Source organism: Colletes latitarsis, chromosome 8 (genome assembly GCF_051014445.1).
Source record: "Colletes latitarsis isolate SP2378_abdomen chromosome 8, iyColLati1, whole genome shotgun sequence".
Classification (NCBI taxonomy): domain Eukaryota; kingdom Metazoa; phylum Arthropoda; class Insecta; order Hymenoptera; family Colletidae; genus Colletes; species Colletes latitarsis.
This window is the reverse complement of record NC_135141.1, coordinates 7,489,144-7,510,828: the sequence shown is the minus strand read 5'-3', so window position 1 is coordinate 7,510,828 and position 21,685 is coordinate 7,489,144. Positions and strand designations below refer to the sequence as shown.

Below are 21,685 nucleotides of genomic sequence, written 5' to 3'. Positions count from 1 at the left end.
CGAATCGGACGACCCGATTAATATCATGAGCGTAAACATTATTCGCGTTGAATGTAGTGCGACCGCTGGCGCGTACAACAATGGGAAGCGCGTACATACGATACATGAATTTTCTCCAAGAGTCCCGCCAGGATATAAGATATCGGAAAAGCCTGCACAGATCATTTACCTTCCAATCACCGCACAAATCGTAACGGATCTAACGATACGCGTTGTGGATCAAGACGGACGATTGCTAGATTTTCGAGGTGAAGAGATTACCATCAGACTGCACGTGCGACGACGACGATAATACCTGTGGTGCGAACGGACGAATGAGATGCTTGTGTTGAACGATTCCAGAAACACGTTTCTTCCAAACGAAATTGTCTACAACAACAACAACAACAACAACAGCAACAGCAACAGTAACTGTAACAACTCTAATTACGCTAAAACGAAGAGACTCAGTGCTGCAAACATTGCATTTTTGAAATCATTGGGATTCATTGTGCGCTTTTAAGTTGAAAATGGCTGACATTCTAAGCATTGGAGGGAAGCCAATGTTTGATGATCGCATTGTTAAGCTCGAGACTCACACATACAATCCATACGTTAATACGACATTTGGACACAGTAATGAGATAAGAATACCTATACAACAGCAAGATTTATACACATTGCCATGTGAAAGTTTCCTCTACGTGGAGGGGAAATTGACGATACATAAGCCAAATGATGCTTCAACGGTAATGTTGGGAAATAATTGTATGGCGTTCATATTTGATGAGATTCGATATGAGATGAATGGTGTGGAGATTGATCGCAACGGAAACGTTGGAATAACTAGCACGCTCAAAAATTATGTATCACTGACATCCGATGAAGACAAAAATATGGAGAATGCTGGATGGGGCTTGAAAAGACACGATGAGCTGGTAGTGAAAAATCATTTCAATTTTTGCGTCCCGCTCAAATATTTGCTGGGATTTTGCGAGGACTACAAACGGATGGTGATTAATGCGCGTCACGAATTGATTTTAATACGATCACGCAAAGATAACAATTCTCTAATTGGACCTCCAACGTTGGAACCAGAAATTGAATTACTTAAAGTGCAATGGCGGATGCCTCATGTGACGCTAAACGATGATAATAAGCTATCGCTGCTACATGCTTTGGAAAGTGGGCAAAACCTGAGCATTAGTTTTCGCTCGTGGGATCTGTACGAGTATCCTCTCTTACAGAGCACGACCAAGCATTCGTGGGCCGTCAAGACAGCCGCACAGCTGGAAAAGCCGCGATATGTTGTTTTTGCTCTACAGACTGCTCGAAAGAATGTGATGACCGAAGATGCTACTCGGTTTGACCACTGCAAATTGACCAATGTAAAACTTTTTCTCAACTCGGAATTTTATCCGTACGATGACATGAATTTGGACTTTGACAAGAATAGGCACGCCATCTTGTTTAACATGTATACGCATTTCCGTAAATCGTATTACGGACATAGTTGCAACGAGACATTATTCACCATTGCCCAATTTTAACAATTTGGCCCCCTCGTGGTGATTGACTGCTCACGGCAAAATGAGTCGGTCAAGAATAGCACCGTGGACGTGCGCATAGAATTCGATTGTAAAGAGAATGTGCCGGCAAATACTACAGCCGACTGTCTCATTTTGCATGATCGGGTGGTTGAATACAATCCGCTGACAAACGTGGTGCGCAAAATCAATTAAATCCCAACGCTACTTACCTGCCCTCTCGTGTGCCAAATTCGTATTTCATCATGAAAATCGAGATGCTTTACGAGAAAGACCACATTCTCCCGCCTGTTTTGGAAGTGCGCGGATTTCTAAATTGTTCCGATAATGACCGTACCAACATTTGTTGACCTGCAAGGGTTCATCGTTGATGGAAGATTTGTTGTGAAGGAAGTGGCTGTCCTACGAAAAGGAACAATTCTCTCGCATTATATATTTGGGAGTTCGATACCGCAATATCTTCTTTCGAAATCTGACAAATCATGCATCCGGTGGTTGACGACAAAACATAACGGGCTACGGTGGGAAGATGGAGACGTTCCGTACAGTATGGCTAAACAGCTAATTATGAAAGCTGTTGTCGATGCGGTCGATGAAGAAGATGACGCACCGCATATCGCATATGCTAAAGGACTGCAGAAACGAGACTGGCTGGTGAATTTCCTCGACGAAAATACAAGAGCGAGTGTGATTATTGAGACACTGGACATGGACTACGAGGATATCATATCTCTAAAAAAGCTAAATACACATAATACCTTACGATGTGGCAGACACGCAAAGCACTGTGCCTTGCAAAATGTATTTAAAATATTCACCTGGTGGTCCAAACACCAGAGAGTAATGCATAAAGAAAGTAAAATATAATCAATTTTTTAATACATATAAAAAATGTTTTTTTTTTCATCCCTCCTATCCAACCACCTGCTTTCTTCCAAACTCACTGCTTTCTCACCAGCCAGCTGCTGGCTTAATATCATACTGCTTTCTTAATAGCTAATCGCTTTCTTACTAGCTTACTGCTAGCTTACTTGCATACTGCTTGCTTACTAGCTTCCTCCTTGCTTACTATCTCACAGCTTGCATACTAGCATACTGCTAGCTTACAAGCTAATTGCATTCATGCCCGCTTACTGCTTGCTTACCAGATTACTGCTTACTTACTAGCTTACAGCTTGCTTACTAGCATACTGCTTCCATACTTGATTCCTGCGCGCTTACTAGGTCACTGCTTGCTTACAAGCTAATTCCTTTCATGCCAGCTTCCCGATTGCTTACTACCTTACTGCTTGCTTTCAAGCTACCTGCTTTCTTGCCACCCTGCTGCTTCCATTCCATCTTACAGCTTACTTACAAGCTTACTGCTAGCTTACTACATAACTGCTTTCTTACTAGCGTGCTCCTTGCTTTCTAGCTTACTGCATCATTACTAGCTTGCTGCTAGCTTACTAGCATACTCTTTTCTTACTAGCTAACTGGTTTCTTACTACCCAATTGCTTGCTTACTAGCATTCTGCTTCCGTACTAGCTTCCTGCATGCTTACTAGGTCACTGCTTACTTACAAGCTAATTCCTTTCATGCCAGCTTACTGCTTGCTTACTAGCTTACTGATTGCTTACTAGCTTGCTGCCTGCACACTAACCTACCGCTTTCATACTAGCTCACTGCTAGTTTGCTAGCTTACTGCTTGCTTACTGGCTTACTACTTGCTTACTAGCTAACTGCTTTCTCAGCAGCTAACTGCGTGCTTACTAGCGCACTGCTTTCTTACCAGCTAACTGCTTTCTGATAAGCCTGCTGCTTGTTTACTAGCATACTGCTTCCTCACTAGCTTCCGCCTCGCTTACTGGCACGCTGCTACCTTACTAGTTTCCCGCTCGCTAACAAGCTAATTCCATCCTCACTAGCCTTACTCACTAGCTGACTTGTTGCTTACTAGGTTACTGCTTGCTTATTAGCACAATGCCTTCTTACTAGCGTTCTGCACGCTTACTAGCTAATTGCTCTTATACTAGCATGCTGCTTACTTACTAGTTTACTTGTTGCTTACAAGGTTACTGCTTGCTTACAAATTTACTGCTTGCTTACTAGCTTACTGCTGGGCTTCTATCTCAATGCTTGCTTACTAGACCACTGCTTACTTACTAGCATACTGCTAACATACAGACTTCCTGCTTGCTTGTTACCTTGCTGCTTTCTTTCGAGGTTACTGCTGGCTTACTAGCATACTGCTTTCTTACCAGCTAGTTGCTTTCTTACAAGCCAGCAGCTTGTATTCTAGCTTGCTGCTTGCTTTCTAGCTTACTGCTTGCTTACTAGCATACAGCTTCCTTACTAGCTTCCACCAGGCTTACTAGCTCACTGCGTGCTTACCAGCTTACTGCGTGCTTACTAGCTTCCTACTTGATTACTAGCTTACTGCATCCTTACCAGCATACTGCTTCCTTATTAGCTTCCTGCACACTTGCTCGCTCACTGCTAGCTTACTAAGTTACTGCTTGCTTACTAGCTTACTGATTGCTTACTAGCTTACTGCTTGCTTACTAGCTTCCTCCTCGGTTCCTAGCTTTCTGCTTGCTTGCTAGCATAATGCTTGCTTAATAGCTAACGCCTTTCTTACTAGCCTTCTGCTTGCTTTTCAGCTTAGTGCTTGCTCATTAGCTTACTTGTTACTTACTAGCTTACTGCATGCTTACTAGAATACTGCTTGCTTACTGGATTACTCCTTGCTTACAAACTTACTGCTAGCTTTCTCGCTTCCTGCTAGCTTGCTAGCTTGCTGCTTGCATTCAAGCTTATTGCTGGCATACTGGCATACAGCTTTCTGACTAGCTAATTGCTCTCTTAATAGCCAGCTGCTTTCTTACCAGCATACTGCTTCCTTACTAGCTCCCTGCTCGCTTACTAGCTCCCTGCTCGCTTACTAGCTCTCTGCTCGCTTAATAGCTAACTGCTTCCTTATTAACCTGCAGCTTGCTTACCAGCTTACTGCATGCTTACTAGCTTACTAGTTTCTTACTAGCTTTCTTGTATCATACTACCTTACTGCTTTCTTACTAGCTTACTGCTTGCTGACTAGTTTACTGCCAGCGCTTTAGCTCATTGCATACTTACTAGCTTACAGCTTGATTGCTAGTTTTCTGCTTGCTTACTAGCATACTGCTTGCTGACTAGGTTTCTGCTATCGTCCTAGCTCATTGCACGCTTACTAGCTTACTGCTTGCTTACTCGATTACTGCTTGCTTGTTTGCTTACTGTTAGCTTAATCGCTCGTTGCTGGCTTGCTAGCTTACTGCTTGCTTACTAATATGCTGGTTCCTTATTAGCGTCTTGCTCGTTTACTAGCTCACTGATTGCTTACTAGCTTACTGCTTGCTTGCTAGCGTACTGCGTCCTTAGTAGCTTCTTGCTTGCTTCCCAAGATACTGCTTTACTACAAACCTACTTCTTCCCTACTAACTAACTGCATTTTTACTAGCCTCCTGCTTGCTTTCTAGCTTACTGCAAGCTTACTAGCGTGCTGTCTGTTTTCAAACTTACTGCTTGCTTAGTAGCATACAGCATACTTACTAGCGTCCTCCTCGCTTACTAGCTCACTGCTTGGTTACTAACTTACTGCTTGCTTATTAGCTCACTGCTTACTTACTAGCTTACTGCTTGTTTACTAGCTCATTGCTTGCTTACTAGCTTACTGGTTGCTTACTAGCTTACTGCTTGCTTACTAACATACCGCTTTCTTACCAGACTGCTGCTCGCTTACTAGTCCGCTTCTTGATTACTAGCTTACTACTTGCTTACTGCCTTACTGCTTGCTTACCTGCATACCGCTTCCTTACTAGCTTTCTCCCCGCTGACTAGCTCCGACCTTGCTTACTAACTTCCTGCTTGCTTACTCGCATTCAGCTTGCTTGCTATCTTGCTGCTTGCTTTCGAGCTTACTGCTGGCTTACTAACTGCTTGCATACTTACCTACTACTTCTTTTCTAGCCAACTGCTTTCTTAATAGCTTACTGGTTTGTTACGATCAAACTGCTTTGTTACTAGCATACTGCTTCCTTACTAGCTTCCAGCTCGCATACAAGCTATATGCTTTCTTACCAGATTACTGCTTCCATGCAAGCTTTCTGCTTGCTTACTAGCTTACTGGTTGCTTACTGGCTTGCTGCTTGCTTACTAGCATAACGCTTCCTTACTAGCCTCGTCCTCGCTTACTAGCTCACAGCTTGCTTACTTTCTTACAGCTTGCTTACTTGCCTAATGCTTCCTTACGCGCTTGTTGCTTCGTTGCTACCTCACTCCGAGCTTAATAGCTTCCACCTCGCTTACAATCTCACCACATGCTTAATAGCTCACTGCTCGCTTACCAGCTTACTGCTTGCTTGGCAGCTTACTGCCTGCTTTCTAGATTAGTGCTTGCTTATTATATTGCTGCCTGCTTACTAGCTTGCAGCTTGCTAACTAGCTTACTGCTTGATTACTAGCTTGCCGCTTGCTTTCTAGCATACTGCTTGTCCACTGGCATGCCTCTTTATTACTAGCTAACGGCTTTCCTACTAGCTTACAGCTAGCTTGCCCGCATACTGCATGCTTACTAGCCCGATACTTGCATTCTAACATACTGCTTCCAAATTAGCTTGCTGCATGCTTACTAGCTTACAGCATGCTTACTAGCATGCTGCTTGCATTCTAGCTTACTACTTGCTTACAAGCTTACTGGTTGCTTACTAGGTAACTGCTCTCTTACTAGCTCCCAGCTCGCTTAATACCTTACTGCTTGCTTACTAGCAAACTGCTTTCTAGCTAGCACAATGTTTTCCTACAACATTCCTGCTTTCTTCCTAACTTACTGCTTTCACACTTACTTGCTGCTCCCTTTTCCACGCTTACTACCTAACCTCTTGCATACTAGCTTTCTGGTTGCTTACAAGCTTATTGCTTTCATGCCAGCATACTGATAGCATACCCGCTTACTGCATGCTATCCAGCCTGGCGCTAGCTTATTAGCTTACTGCTTGCTTACTAGCTTACAGCATGTTTACTCGCTTATAGCTTTCTTACTAGCTTATTGTTTGTTTTCTAGCTTACTTACGTTCCTTACTAGCTAATTGCTTCCTTATTAGCCTGCTGCTTGCTTTCTAGCTTACTGCTTGCATACTAGCTTGTTGCTTGCTTTCAATAATCGCTCGGCATTATGCAATCTTTAAACAAAATCTTTGTCGAAATCGGAATAATTGTTCTATTTAATCTTTCTACTTGACCATTAGCTCGCGGTAAGCCTGCTGTTATTTGTAAGCATTTAATATTATCTTTCACACAATAATCTTTAAATTCTTTCGAAGTAGATGCTATACCTCGATCTGATATAATCTGTTGTGGACTTCCAAAATTTTTTTTTTGTACATCTAATTTACATAAGACTTCTCTCGTCGTTGTCGACTTTGTCGGATACAACGAAATAAACTTAGTAAAACTATCAATAATAACAAAAATATGATTGTAACTTTTGCTTGTAGTATCTAATGGTCCTAAATGATCGATATGATATGTATGCAATGGAATATCAATTGTTGTAAGTGGATGTAAGAAACCTTCCTGTTTGCTCTGTTTGTAATTTGCCATAATGCATGGAACACAACTAGAAATATATTGCTGAATCTTTTTTTCAAGATTAGGTATATAATAATCTTGTTTTATAAATTCCTCTGTACGTTTCAACGCAAAATGCCCTCGTCGATGTGCTAATTGAATTATTTCGCCTTCTAACAATTTTGGTACGACCAATAATTCTCGGCCATCCACAAATTTATATAACAAATTGTTGTGTATACAGTAATTATCATAAGGATGATCTTTTAAAATTTCCATAATAGCTTTAATCTCTCCATCATTTTCCTGAAACTTTTGTTTTTCAACATATAGAGGATCTTTAGTAATTTGAAAAACTGGATATCTACTTAAAGCATCTACGTGTTTCATACGTGTGCCTGATCTATGTATAATCTTATAGTGATAATCTTCTAGAAAAAGAACCCATCGAGCAATACGCGGAACTAATTCTTTCTTATTTATCGTCAATTTAAAAGCAGCACAGTCAGTAACTATGGTAAAAGGAATTCCTAATAAATATACACGAAATTTTTCGAGTGCCCTAACGATAGCAAGAGTTTCAAGTTCATAACTACAATAATTCCGTTCCTCACATTTAGTCTTTCTACTCATATAATATACAGGATGAAATTGTCCGTCGTCAGGCGATTTTTGCATTAATACAGCACCATATCCATCTTTACACGCATCATTATGCAATTCTGTTTCAAAATTCAAATTATATATATGCAACACAGGACTTTGTGTCAAAATCTGTTTTAATTCCAAAAATACCTTTCTTTCATTATCGGTAAATTGAAATGTCCTGTCTTTTCGTAACAAATCACTTAATGCGTTTGCTATTAGTGAATAATTCATAATAAATTTATCTTTATCTTATCTTACCTTTGGACATCTTTTATCTTTTTTGGCTCTGGAAAAGTAAATACAGCCTTCATTTTCTCTTCTGATGGATAAATTTTCTCTGCTTCTACAATATGACCCAAAAATTCAATACGTCTTTTCATAAATTTACTTTTATTGAAATTTATTTGCAATCCATAGTCACTAGCAACTTGAAGAACTAATTTTAAACGTGATAAATTCTCTTTGTCATCTGAAGCTAAAATAATAACATCATCCAAATACAGTAAAACAATATCTTGATTAATTAAATCCCGAAATACACAATTTATAAATCTCTGAAAAACCGAAGGAGCGTTACACAATCCAAATGGCATTTTAATAAATTCATATTGTCCATTTTGTGTAACAAATGCAGTGTATTTCCTACTCTCTTTCTCTACTGACACGTGGAAAAATCCATTTTTTAAATCGAGAGAACTAAACACTCGAGCATTCTGCAATTTATCTAATAATTCTTCGATTAATGGAAGAGGAAATTTATCTTTTTCCGTAATTCTATTCAATCGCCGATAATCAATACAAAGACGTGGACTTCCATCTTTCTTTTTCACAACAACTACAGGACTTGCATACTCAGACGTACCAGGCTCTACTATTCCATCCTTAGTCCACTCCTCTACTTGCTTGTGAACAGTTTCACCCTCTAGTTTAGGTAGTCTACGTGGTTTCTGACTAAGTGGTTGGTCATCTTGTAATCTTATACACATTTGTACGTTAGTTGTCTTACATTTTTTTGGTTCATAAGATAAAACAACATTTTTTAATTCTTCGCGTAATTTTTCATCAGTAACATGACTAGCATCTAATAACTGCTTTTTAGTAGAACTAATTTGCGTTAGAAACATTATCGAAGAAATTTTCCTTATCGTTATACCCTGATTATCTATTTTGACTTCAGCCAAATTTTAAATATCAGTTCCAATTACTGCATCCATATTCATTACAATATTTGGGACAATATAAACAGTAGTTGGAAAATCTTTGTTGTCTATCGTAAGAACTGTTTGTAAATATCCTAAGGGTATTGTCTCATATTTTCCAAAACCAATTAAACGTATATGCGTATCCTATAAAGGAATAGATTTTAATTTGTTATAAATATTTTCACGTATTAGTGTTACTTGACTTCTAGTATCTATTAATGCTTTTACACGTATACCATTTATATAAACATCTTTAAACATATTATTTTTAATGGGCGGTAAAATACAATTAACATTTGATCGTAACTGCACAGATGACTTACCCTCTCGTATAACGGTACAATCGTTTGCTACATGCCCAAATTTTTGACATTTAAAACATTTTCTCCCCATTTCTTTGTAACAACAATCATTGAATACATGGCCTTTCCCCCCGCAGTTGTAACACCGAAGTTCCATCTTCTGCTCTCCTCCTTCAATATTCTTTGACGTATACACCTTCGAAGAATCCATTCTTGTTTTGTTTTCTTCTTTCCGCCGTCCATATCCGTTTGTTTGCTGTAATCTTTTTGCGTTCCGAATCGTTTCGTAAAGTTTAAGACAATTCTTAAAATCCTGCAGTTTTTTGGCTCCAAATAAAACAAGTTTATTATTAATATCATCCTGTATTCCGTCTATAACGTACTTAATAAGAGCATCATCTTCCACATTGCCTTGAGAAGCTAATTCTTTCATTTTGAGGAAATATTCTTGAACAGTTTCGTCTCTCCTCATTTTTCGTTTAACTAACATTTCATGTAGTTCAGCACTATTAATTTTATGTGAAAACTCATCACGTAGTAGAGATTTAAGCTTTCTCCACGTCGTGACAACACCTTCGCTCTGAATAAATAATTTTGCTATACCTGTCAAAGACTTTTTTGCAAAAATTACTTTCTCCATCTCAGACCATTGAAACAATATTGCAACATCTTCAAAATCAGAAATTCATCCTTTTACAGAATATACACCAGTACCATCAAACTGGCGAACACAATCTTCTACATCACGATAGCTCATAGGAAATTTAAAGTGATCTCGTTTATTTAATGAAGAGAAATGTGTAGTATTGTTATCATTTATATCATCAAGTACAATAGATGTTTCAACATTCTCACCCTGAACATCTTCAATGATTTCATCGTCTTCAGGATCATCTTTTGTAGTGGAACACAGAGAACGTAAATCCATTAAACTAGAACAAATTTTCTGAATCAAATCTTCTCGAGATCCTCTATAATCCAGGTCTAGGATGTTACAACAAGATACCAAATCGCCATAACTTAAACCAGTAGCATATGTTAATTTAGCTTTATGCTCTACTGAATCTGTATGGAATTGAAAGCCTTCAAAATCACGTATGCGTTTTCGATTTCCTCGGTCACCTTCAGTTTCGAAAATAAATTTGTGCAAAGCTTTTATGCTCGCCACAGATGCGTTATTAATTTTGTGCTGAATTTTCCCGATTGTAGCTAAAGTTTCCATACTAAAAGTACTTAACTTTTCAAAATTCTTAAAGAAATATATATATGTAAAATGTTCCTTCACAAATTCTTCTTCTTGATTGACTCGGACGAGCCCCCAAATTTGTAGGATTTAACGAAGAGCATATATTTGAGGAACAAATATACAAAGAATATAATTTTAATAAACGAATCACATTAATTGGCAACACAACTTATAATCACGTCTCTCTTTCACAGTCACTCGTTTCCAACTCCTCGTTTTCTCGCTGTCCCTGGTTACCCATTCTTCCTCGAACAAAACACTCCCAAACCTTTTGTACATAAATTAACATTTAACAAACCTACAGCGTGGCACAAATATTCAATACAAATCTCCTACAATATAATGTTGAGATTCCAACCACTATTTAGGTGGTATGGTTCATTTTTGACAATAGCGTAAAAATTGCATTGAATTAATGTTTAAAGACCTTAACCGCCCTAAGGGGGGTTATTTTAGTCTGACGTGGTCCGGATTACGAGGGAAAGGACACTGGGAAAAATTATTGACATAAATTGAGGCACCTGAATTTACTCAAGAAATTAAACTTTTATTTTTAATTAAAAAGAAAAAAAAGGAAAAAAAACCGCCTAGACGTCGGTCCGACGTCTGGGGGAAAAAAACCTGGACCGGCTGCTCCTGGCCAAGTTCGCGATGTGTTGTTCTGTAACAAGGAAAGACAAGGCTGGATTTCAATACCTATTAACGCTTGTCGCGTCGCCTGTCTCGCTCTATCTCGCACGCTCCTGTCTGTGCCGTTCGCACTCATGAGCGGAGATTACAGGCACGTCTCGACGAACTGAGATATGTGTGAGTGGGCTGTATATATGAACGTTCTCACAAATCGAAAACCGTTCGATCGCTGTGCGAAAGAAGAGATTTAATTTCTCAATTCTCCGCTTTTTAGCGATTGTTGAATGCCGCAGGAAAGGACAACAGGTGGAAGTCGTAAAGCTCCAAATGCTGTCCAAACCGCAGTTTCTCACCGTTCCCTGCGTACAAGACGCGGTGTAGTGTAGCCCTTAACGGCGCACGTAGCATCTTACGTTTAAAGGAGCATACACCACGGTGCTCATTATGCGTTGCTCTACGCACAGGGTACGTACTCACTGGCGGTCAAGGAGCGTTGCTCGAGCAGGTTGAGCTAAGAAGTCCGGAATTTCTTAGCCCCGACCGGAGAAACGGTGAGCCCACGTAGGGTATCGGTCAGAGACCACCCTAGGGGTAATATACAAAACCATGCGGACAATTCAACTTGTCGCACGACCGCGTCAAATGCAGCAGTCCGTACGACAAATTCTTACACGACCTCGAAACTCAAACGTCACATGAAGATAATCAGCCTCACACGACCGCGTCAAATGCAGCAGTCCGTGGAGAAATCAGTATTGAGTTGGCCGTAGCCACTGGCCGAAACTGGACTTCCGACGACCGCTGGTTGCAGCGAGACGTTGGAAAGTCAGCCTCACGACCGCGTCAAATGCAGCAGTCCGTGATAATGCCAGCCTCGCACAACCGCGTCAAATGCAGCAGTCCGTGGAGTCGTCAGTACTGATCGGGCCGTAGCCCTTGCTGAGACTGGAGTTTCGACACACGGGAAACGATTGTTATCTCGATTCCCCTTTCATGACCGCGTAGCACAAACGTCACATGAAAGTTGGACGAAAACCCACAGTCTTTTAAATTTTGTTAATAATCTCGCCAAGCGGGAACCGAAGTTTATCAATTCCCTCACACGACCACGTAACTCGAGCGTCACGTGCTATTCGGCGAGATTGTACAGTCAATAATCGGGGCTGATAAAATGCCTCACCGATTTAGTTAATTCTGAGCAACAATTTAATCTTCTCAACGAAAGGTTCGAGTGTTCTCAGAACCTATATTCGGAGATTGGTTTCGTCGCGGAGCGGAATCGTTTGTCGATCTGCTCGCTGCGAGGACCCGCTATCGAGTCTCGAAGCTAAGAAGCGAACAGACATCCGCAGTCGCGGCCACGAGAGGGGTAATCACCACCTCGCGGCGCTATCCCTGCTCTTCAATGTCTATCTCTTCTTAATTTCAATATTTCTCTACCCTCTCTGTTTATGGATCTTCGACGATCGATCCCAAGTAAATATATTGGGTCGATCAGGTGACTCAGAGCAGCCAACACTCGCGTATGGTTTTTCTAACCTGTATCGTTCCGTGTACCGATCTACGCATCAGAGAGTCTCTGGAATGTCGCGTACACGAAAAACAATACCGTACGAGGAATTTATGGTTCTCAGTTATAATTCACGTTAACTTGAATATTTCTCTAAACGGTTCTCAAATCCGTCAATTAACGCGATATTTAAACAATTAATTTAGTTTAAAATAGTGTGGTGTGAAATGACTGATAAACTCGTTTGTTTTAAACTTTTACTTGGACCACTTTCATAATTATGGGCTCAATTGGTTGTTGTTTCCATCTCTTCTTTGGGGAACAAGGCGCACTTTGCCTGAGGTCTCGTTAGAGCGAGACGGTAAATGCTTGCAGCAGTCGGAATGAGCGGTCCAGCGTGGGTCTCGAGGCTGCTCGTATTCTCTCTCTCTCTCGCTGCGGCCGGATGCACGGTATCGCTCGGATATGACTTATATTACGCCTGAATAATACAATACAGTGCGTATCATAAATATACCAACCACTTAAAATGTAAGGAATTTGATCTTTTGGAAATAAATTGAGATAGAATAGTAGTAAATGACGGAAATATTGTTTAATCAGTGTTTCATAAGTATACCAACTGTAAAGAAAACTCATTTTATTTTAAATTTTATGTACGAAAACCAAAATTTAATAATTTATAATGTTTCCACCACTATGAATTACATCAAAAATTCGATTTCACATACTTACAATAAAGATTTTTATAATATTTTTATCTATATTATTTCAGGTTTCATATTTGTGTAATCCATACTGTTTCGAGAACTATTTTACTTTCTTTCGTATGTTGGAAATTTCGTCTCCGATGGTTCTGAGGTAAGTGCCGTGGGGTTCATCACAGTCCTCTTACCAAAAGGCAAAGCCTTCCCCGCTACGTGGCCAGATCCTTCTAGAAAACCCTTATCGCTTTCCACGTGCCGCGCAGCACCATGGCTTCGGTTCATCAGCCACGCACACGTTACCTTTGATGATCGGCGATCGGGCGGGCTCTCTATCGCCGACCCATAATGAAAACATCCGCGACTCTTAAGCCACGTTCCCACTGAGTCGGCTTTTGCCGTTCGGCACTGCCGAAAATTGCGTCTCCACTGTGTCGGCATTTGTCATCTAGCACGGCCGATCGGCATCCTAAGTACTTCTCGGCAAAGCCAAACACTCTAAAGACCTGCATCGTCTCGGATAGCATGGCTTGAAAAGCCGAACGGCACGATGTCGGTAACCATCAAAGGAGATTGTGCAATTAACTTTTGTTGCTTCTTTATTCCCAAAAAAACAAACAAAAAAAATGCAGAGTACATAAGTCAAGTAGTCTGTCAATTCATGTAAATTTCGTTCCAAAACCATCATCGAGATACAAAGATGCAATTTTGTTAGAAAAATTAAGGTGATCTTAATTCTTTATTGAATAAAAAGATTTTTGCTAATTTTTTCGTTTGCCATTTGTTGTCACATAATGACGGAGTAACTTTTATTGGAAAATTTTTTGTCAGTTTATCGAGAATGCTTGAAAAAATCGAATTAACCACTCGAGCACGTAGAATATAGGGTTAAAGAATAAAAAAATTAACACTTATTTGAATTTTTTCATTAAATATATTTTTTAAATCTATTATATATTATATTATGCCTACGTCTGAATCAGAGTCAGTATTCGTATCTGATTGAAGACGCGATTCATCTATTATTATACAGGCTGAGGCATATGAACTACTAGTCCCCATGATTTTCCAGCCCCTTTTCGATGAACTAACAAAAAAAATATTTCCTAATGAAGTTAATCAGTATCTAATCGACAAGAACTTGCAGTTGCTTAAATTCGAAAACAAATTAATTTCTGACGTGACCAAATTAAGTCCTGATCATAGTCTATGGACCTTAGCTACTCGTATTTCTGTCAATTTCCTTTGTTTCGGAAGCTGAAAAATGTAAACATTGACACCCATTCGACTTTTCGACCTCGCTATATCGTTGCCCGGACTGTATGTATAGGGTGTTCGGCTAACCTTGGGAAAAATTTTAAGGGGAGATTCTAGAGGCCAAAATGAGACGAAAATCAAGAATATCAATTGCTTGACTGAAGCTTCCTTAAAAAGTTATTAAAAAATTAAATTAAAACATTTCAAATCGTTCTAAGAAAATTATTTTCGGTTGCAGGAGTCGATTACAATCATTTTTGGTCATTACACATACTCCCGAAATCCTACGCATATTCAAGAAAAAAAATTCCTTACCGAAAATCTAATGTGAAGCCAGAAATGCTTCCCTGTAATTTCATGCGTATATTTAAAACGTCATAACTCCTCAACGGATTGGACGATTTTAATTTTTCAATTAGTGAATATAACGCGTATTTTAATGAAGAATATGTAAAAATTCCAAAAAATTAGAAAAGTTATTCCTTAACACCGCAAAATGAAAAAAACCCCATAAAAATGGTCCAATTTTCAAATGTTCATAACTCCTACAATAGTGAATATATTTCATTGAAATTTTTTTCTGAAGTAGAGCCCATGGGTATCTACGAAAAAAGTATTAGACAACTTTTCTGTAGGGAGTGAAACAAAATTATTAAATATCAAAACGAATTTTTAAGAGAAATGAACAAGGGTAAGTGCCTAAATTTTTCGGCGAAATTGAAAAGTTTCAAATCGTTCTGAAAAAATTATTTTCGGTTGCAGGGGTTAATTACAATCATTTTTTGTGAATAGACATTGTCGCGTTGCGAGCCCTCCGTTACGACCGCCAACCAACAAAGATCCCAAACTCGGGAATAGCCTTTTACAACCATCATATATCAAAATTTGTTCGTTCCTACCTTCGTACCAGATGTTAAGCAGTGGCGCGTCAAGCCCGTTTACGAGCGTTTTTTCCAGCAGTTAGGATACAATAGCACTTCCGCGGGACCATCGATACATCCCAAAACCGAAATTTTTGGTAACACCCACACCACCCCTTCTTGTAGGGCTGGCCGTTCCCACCTTAAAATATGTCACCAATCAGCATTTTTGTACATCAGTGACCGCCCTATGCGAATCATATAAAGAGCGAAGCTCACGCAGCAAACGAGACTCTAACAAAAAATTTTCGATGAAGCAAAAAGCAAACAGTATACATTTATTTCGAGTCACCACACTGTGACTCGAAAATACAGTCCACTATCATCGTAAAATAGTCACACAAAGTTAACTCAGCGTGTGACATACTTGTTTAACTTTCCGAACATCGTCGGAGGAAAACACGTACACGACAGACATACCCTAGAAATCTTGCGCATTATCGAGAAAAAAATTCTATACGGGCGAAACATAAAACGTTAATAACTTTTTAACAAAGCCTCCATCAACAAATTTGAGTATTCTTGATTTTCGCCTCATTTTGACCTCTAGAATCTCCCATTAAAATTTCATTCACGGGTGACCGAACATCCTGTATATGGGAGTTCGGGATTAAACTAATAACTCTTAAACTATTCAATTTTCGACCTAAAACATCTAATACTTTTTTCAAAAGGATACAAAAATGCATTGCTTTATGAAAAAAAAACAATATAATTTCACTAAAAAAATCAAGGTGATCTTAATTTTCTATTGAATAAAAAAATTGTTATAATGAGAAAAATCAACATCTTTTAAGAGATTTTGTGCTTCACTATTAATCGAATGAGAAAGAAATAGTTTTGTCACGTAGCCGTGCATAGCAGTGGCCGTGCCGACGCAGTGGATACGCAGCTTTAGAATTCGTCACGCCTCGAGTATCAACTACGTCGGGTCCAAGTCTGATGATACACTTATGTTTCCGATATCGATACATACGATATTCTTGAGAGTCAGGTCAAAGCCTCAAATGCATTGATCCTGACACGTGTCACCGATCCTAACTGCATCGGCCATCCTCTTTAATTGCCTAAGGCTATTCCTTGCACCAAGTGACCTCTGAGACACGTGTACGACCCCGACAAGTGGCTTAGTTTCAAAAAGCATTTTTAAGCTAACATGCTGAAGTCTCTGGTCGCGAAAACCGCAATTATTTTTGCACCAACCTAACAACTCGATATAAATAAAGAGTTTACATAGAATGGAGCATATATCACGTGATATCTCATTTTTTTAATAAATGGACTTACACCACTTTTAAAATAATCTGTCCATATAGTCCTTCGAATTAGATTCAGTGTTTGTGAACAACTGTGGGCAATAAATTGAATAAAAATTCTACGCATTAGTAGTCGACGATGATCTATTTGAGAGACGCTAGGCCCTGACGGAGTACTGGATTTGGAACGTCGTTGCAGAATCCACAACGAGGAAGTTGATCTGGGAAGCATTCACTGATCACCTCCTTATCTATTCATCTAATACGTAAGTCCTTCTCGCATTTCTTGAATTGTGTTAACAGTATTAATTATGGACTCAATCTTGAAAACGCACATTTCGGATCGTACAAGGGTGAAGACCGCCTTGTCTCGTTTTAAGAAATTTTTCAAAACATATGACCGATCAATATCGATAACGGCACTTGAAATTCATTTGGAAAAAATTTCGTTATATGAAAAGTTTGACGCGATACAATCGTTAATAGAAAATGTCGTAGAAGGAACTAATCTCGAAGAAAGGAATGCGAACGAACGAGAATCATTTGTAACGTCGTATTTTAGTATAGTTACCACTGCTAAAGATTATATTGCGGCTACAAAATTCTGCGCACACGAACATACTGAAACCGAGTACGTTTTCTTCGGGAACAGATCCTCAATGTCGCCTAAAATTACCAACGGTATAATTACCTACATTTGGTGGGACGTATAATTTGTAGTTGAAATTCAAAGACACAGTTGAAAAATTAATACATGACAATGAAGCTTTAGGCAACATTGACAAATTCCGTTATTTAGATTCTTCCTTAAAGGGCGACGCAGCTCGCGTAATTCGATCGTTAGGAGTTCCTGAAATAAAATGCCTGCTAAAATCAAAAATAAGAAAAAAATCTGTATTTTAACTTCAAAATGCGGCCATTTCTTTAATTATGTAAATCTGTTCATTTTTTTGACTAAAACAAACAGAACGATTGGAATCATAGAAGCCATTAGAACACATTTTCGATACGCGATTGCGTACGAGGCTCTGTACTGTCACTAATTCTAACTATTTCTCGTTGTAAAAATTTGTCAATATTACCGAAAGAGTAATACATACATATGCGAAACGCCGATTATAATTTCTATATACAATAAAAAGAAAAAAAAAAGAAATTCAAAGAGAACATAGAAAAACGCGTTTTACAGTAAGAGTCCCCCTTAAGAACATAGCAGCGCACGTTACGAATACGCGGACAATATGTATCCTTCGCAGAACTGTACACCCGTTATATAATTGTACTCAATTTATAAAGTTGTCTTCGAGCGACCGTATTTAAAAAATTCAGGAATTGCGTGCATGTTTTAATTGTCTCCAACAAGGGCACAAAAATATGGAGTGTACGCGTGGAGGATGTAAGAAATGCTAAAAAAAGCATCACATCCTCTTACATTTAGACATTGTTGTACCTAAATCATCGCTATCGACTAATGTTTTACTTTCACACGAACAAACGCAAATTTCAAATGCGGACGCGGACAGGAACCTTTCTAAGAGACAAGTCACGTCACAAACATACATTTCATATTCAAAGGAAAACAATTGCACCATGTTATTCTCTGCGGTGGTACACATAAATGATTATAAAGAATGTAAACGAAAATGTAGGGTATTGTTAGATTCAGGATCTCAGTCTCACTTCGTCACTGAAGCGTTGATTAAAAGACTAGGACCTAGAAATAGGGAAAGTAGTATGTAATCTATAGTATCAAGCATACATAACCATCACTTCAAGATTCAATGGATTCAGCAAATCGATTTCATGGTTATTACTGCCAAAAATAGCCGAACACTCCCATCGACATGTTGGCATTACGGAATCCTGGAAAGATCATGCTGGCAGACCCCCGTTTTCATCAACTTGGGGAAATCGATGATTATTAGGACAGGTATATTTTGGGATCTACCGTGCATCGGACGCACCTCTTTAAGACCTAATTATCCGTCACTACACCAGTCAAAACTCGGTCGGATTATTATTAGAAATATGAATTGCGCACATCTTACAGCACTAACACGGAACACGTGCCATACTGTAACAAACCAACAGTTACAGAATCATGTCTCTGATTTCTGGAATGTCGAACATTATATCGATGAAGAACGTCTCGTCGATAAAAACAACTGCAGCGGGAAACATTTCGTGTCAACTGTGACTCAGGACAACAACGGACGACACGTGGTCGGAATTTCTTTTAGAAAAGTAATCAAGGGACTAGGATATTCGATGCAGCAAGCAGAACGCTGGCTGCTTGCATTGGAACGAAGGCTGACAAAACAATCACATATTCAACAAGAATATTAACTTTGACACACGACGGAACTGAACGAGGAGCATCGTCAAAATGGACAATTAAGATTCTACTTACCGCATCACGTCGTCATCAAGGAGAACATCAGCACCACAAAATGACGCGTGGTTTTTGGTGGATCCGCGAAAACTACATCTGAGCTATCCTCGAACAATCTACAGATGGCTGGATCAGTGGTACAAAAGGATCTACTTTTGATTTTTTACGTTTCCGCAATCATTGCCAAATACGCGTACGTAAGGAAGACCGTCGCTTCCAAAGAATATTATGGCGAGAAAATAGTACCTTGCCAATTAACACGTACGAATTGAATACTGTTACTTATGGGACAACATCCTCACCTGTCCTGGCGACTAGAACATTGTGACGAATTGGAGAAATTCATGTAGAAGATTCTCCTGGCGCCAGTCGTATAATCTTGAAACGGACGAATGGCACGGACTGCTTAAAAGTAGCGATTAAGTTTAAAAGTAGTGTATCGTCCATTCTGGGGACATCAGGTTTTCAACTCTGGAAATGGACAACGAACGAGTCACGTATTTTGGGTCCATCGGATGGATTACAATCCAACGTACATATTACAGTCGTTTCTCAAATTTTCGATCCCCTATGACTAATTGGGCCAGCTACCATTCAAGTAAAAATACTGTTGGAAGAACTATGGCAGCTACAACTTTCCTGTGACGAATTATTGCTTCAACATATCCCTTCACGATGGGCAACATTTCGTAAGGAATTTGGAGCAATAAATAACATTATTATTCCTACACATATACTATCTGCTGAAGCTGACAAAATTGAATTACACGGGTTTTGTGACGCTTCACAGAGGGCCTATGTAGCCTGTATTTATCTACGGACCTTAAACAACTGACAATAGACCATAAATTTATTACGTGCAAAATCACGGGTAGCTCCATTAAGATAATGACACGTCCAAGATTGGAACTGTGTGGAGCATTACTGCTAGCACGATTCGCAAAGAAGGTACTGGACAGCGTTACGATTAAATTGTAACGAGTCCTACTGGTGCCATTTAATGATCATGCTTGCTTGGAGCAAATCGTCACCCAGTAAATGGAAGACGTTCGTAGTTAACAGGACGACTGAAATCCAAGAACTGTCTCGAGGAATTTGCATGTACGTGCAATCAAAGGAAAATCCCGCAGACATCATATCGCGCAGAGTCAACCTTTTGTCGCTTCTTTCTGCAACCCTTTGGTGGAACGGACCGTCATGGCTAGAAAAGGATTCGTCTATCTAGCCATCAATAGAACCACGTGCAACTGAAATACCAAGCATTAATGATTTGCAATAAAAGAACGATTTTCATCATTCACTCGACTCTTATGGACGATGACATATTGTTTACGTTTTGTAAGAAACGTAAGAAGTCGTATTCATAATCGTATCAAATTAGTGAATACACCAGAAAATCGTACAATTGTAGACACCAGAATATCATACAATTGTACACACAGGTTATCTTTCATCAGAAGAATTGAAACGTACCGAAATTCTTTTTCTTCGAAGTGCACAATCGGATTGTTTTTTGACAATCTCTGTCAAAATCCATTTCATTACGTTCCTTGAATCCATTTATAGACGAAACTGGATTAATCAGGGTGGGCGGGAAATTGAAGCAACCCAGATTTCATTTAATCGAAGGCATCCCGTCATATGACCATCGAAGCAGTATCTCACGAAACTTCTCGTTTCGCATGAACATTTAAGATTATTACACGTTGGCTGTCGAGCAAGGCTATCGTCATTACGCAGACGTTACTGGCCACTTTTAGCTGAAAATATTGTAAAGAACGCAGTACGAAATTGCGTTTGATGTTTTAGAACTAAAGCCGTGACTCAAGAATGGGGAATTTACCTGCCGTGTGAATTACCCCAACTTTGTATCTGCAGCGTGGATTATGCAGGATCGGTATTCATAAAAGAAAACATTCGCACAAGGCTCACATCAAAGGCCTATTATTTTTATAATTTATATATAAAAATTTTTATAATATATTTATTCATAATATATTTTTATAATATATTTATTCATAATATATTTTTATAATATATTTATTTTTATGTGTTTCGTTACAAACGCAATTCACTTCAAACTAGCTACAGATTTACCGTAAGATTTAAGCTATAGATTTAAGTACCGATGCATTCTTAACCCCTTGACGTACGATTTGATTCTGTATAATTTTTCAACCATATCCAATTCAATATTATTTAAATTTGTTCGTACAAGGATTGGCCACGAAAAAGAATAGATTTGTATAAGGAATACCTCGTCGATGTAAACTTGTGTTGATTTTAATATATAAGACTTGATGATGAGTGTGTAGCTTCATGATCGTGAAACTTGACGTTAAGAATTTGTAACGAGTCAGACTTGTCATTCTATGTCAAGGGGTTAAGTGCTTTACGAAGATTTGTTTCGCGCCGAGGACTATGTCACTGTATATACTCCGACAATGGAGCCAATTTTGTCGGTGTACGTAATGAACTTCTAGAATGAAGTACACTTTTAAGGGA

General features: G+C 39.1%; 2 protein-coding genes across 3 annotated transcripts in view; both read left to right on the top strand.

Annotated features, from left to right (window-relative positions):
• The window catches only part of LOC143344360 (uncharacterized), a 266,822-nt gene that overhangs the window by 30,647 nt on the left and 214,490 nt on the right, over positions 1 to 21,685 (top strand). The gene's annotated exons all lie outside the window — the stretch shown is intronic.
• On the top strand, positions 510 to 1,529 carry LOC143344579 (uncharacterized). The gene has a single exon (XM_076770752.1). The coding sequence runs from the start codon at positions 510 to 512 to the stop codon at positions 1,527 to 1,529; it is 1,020 nt and encodes a 339-aa protein (XP_076626867.1).

Bases quoted from the DNA above. Each gene is read 5' to 3' on its own strand.
- LOC143344579 (XM_076770752.1), top strand. From the start codon at position 510: ATGGCTGACATTCTAAGCATTGGAGGGAAGCCAATGTTTGATGATCGC.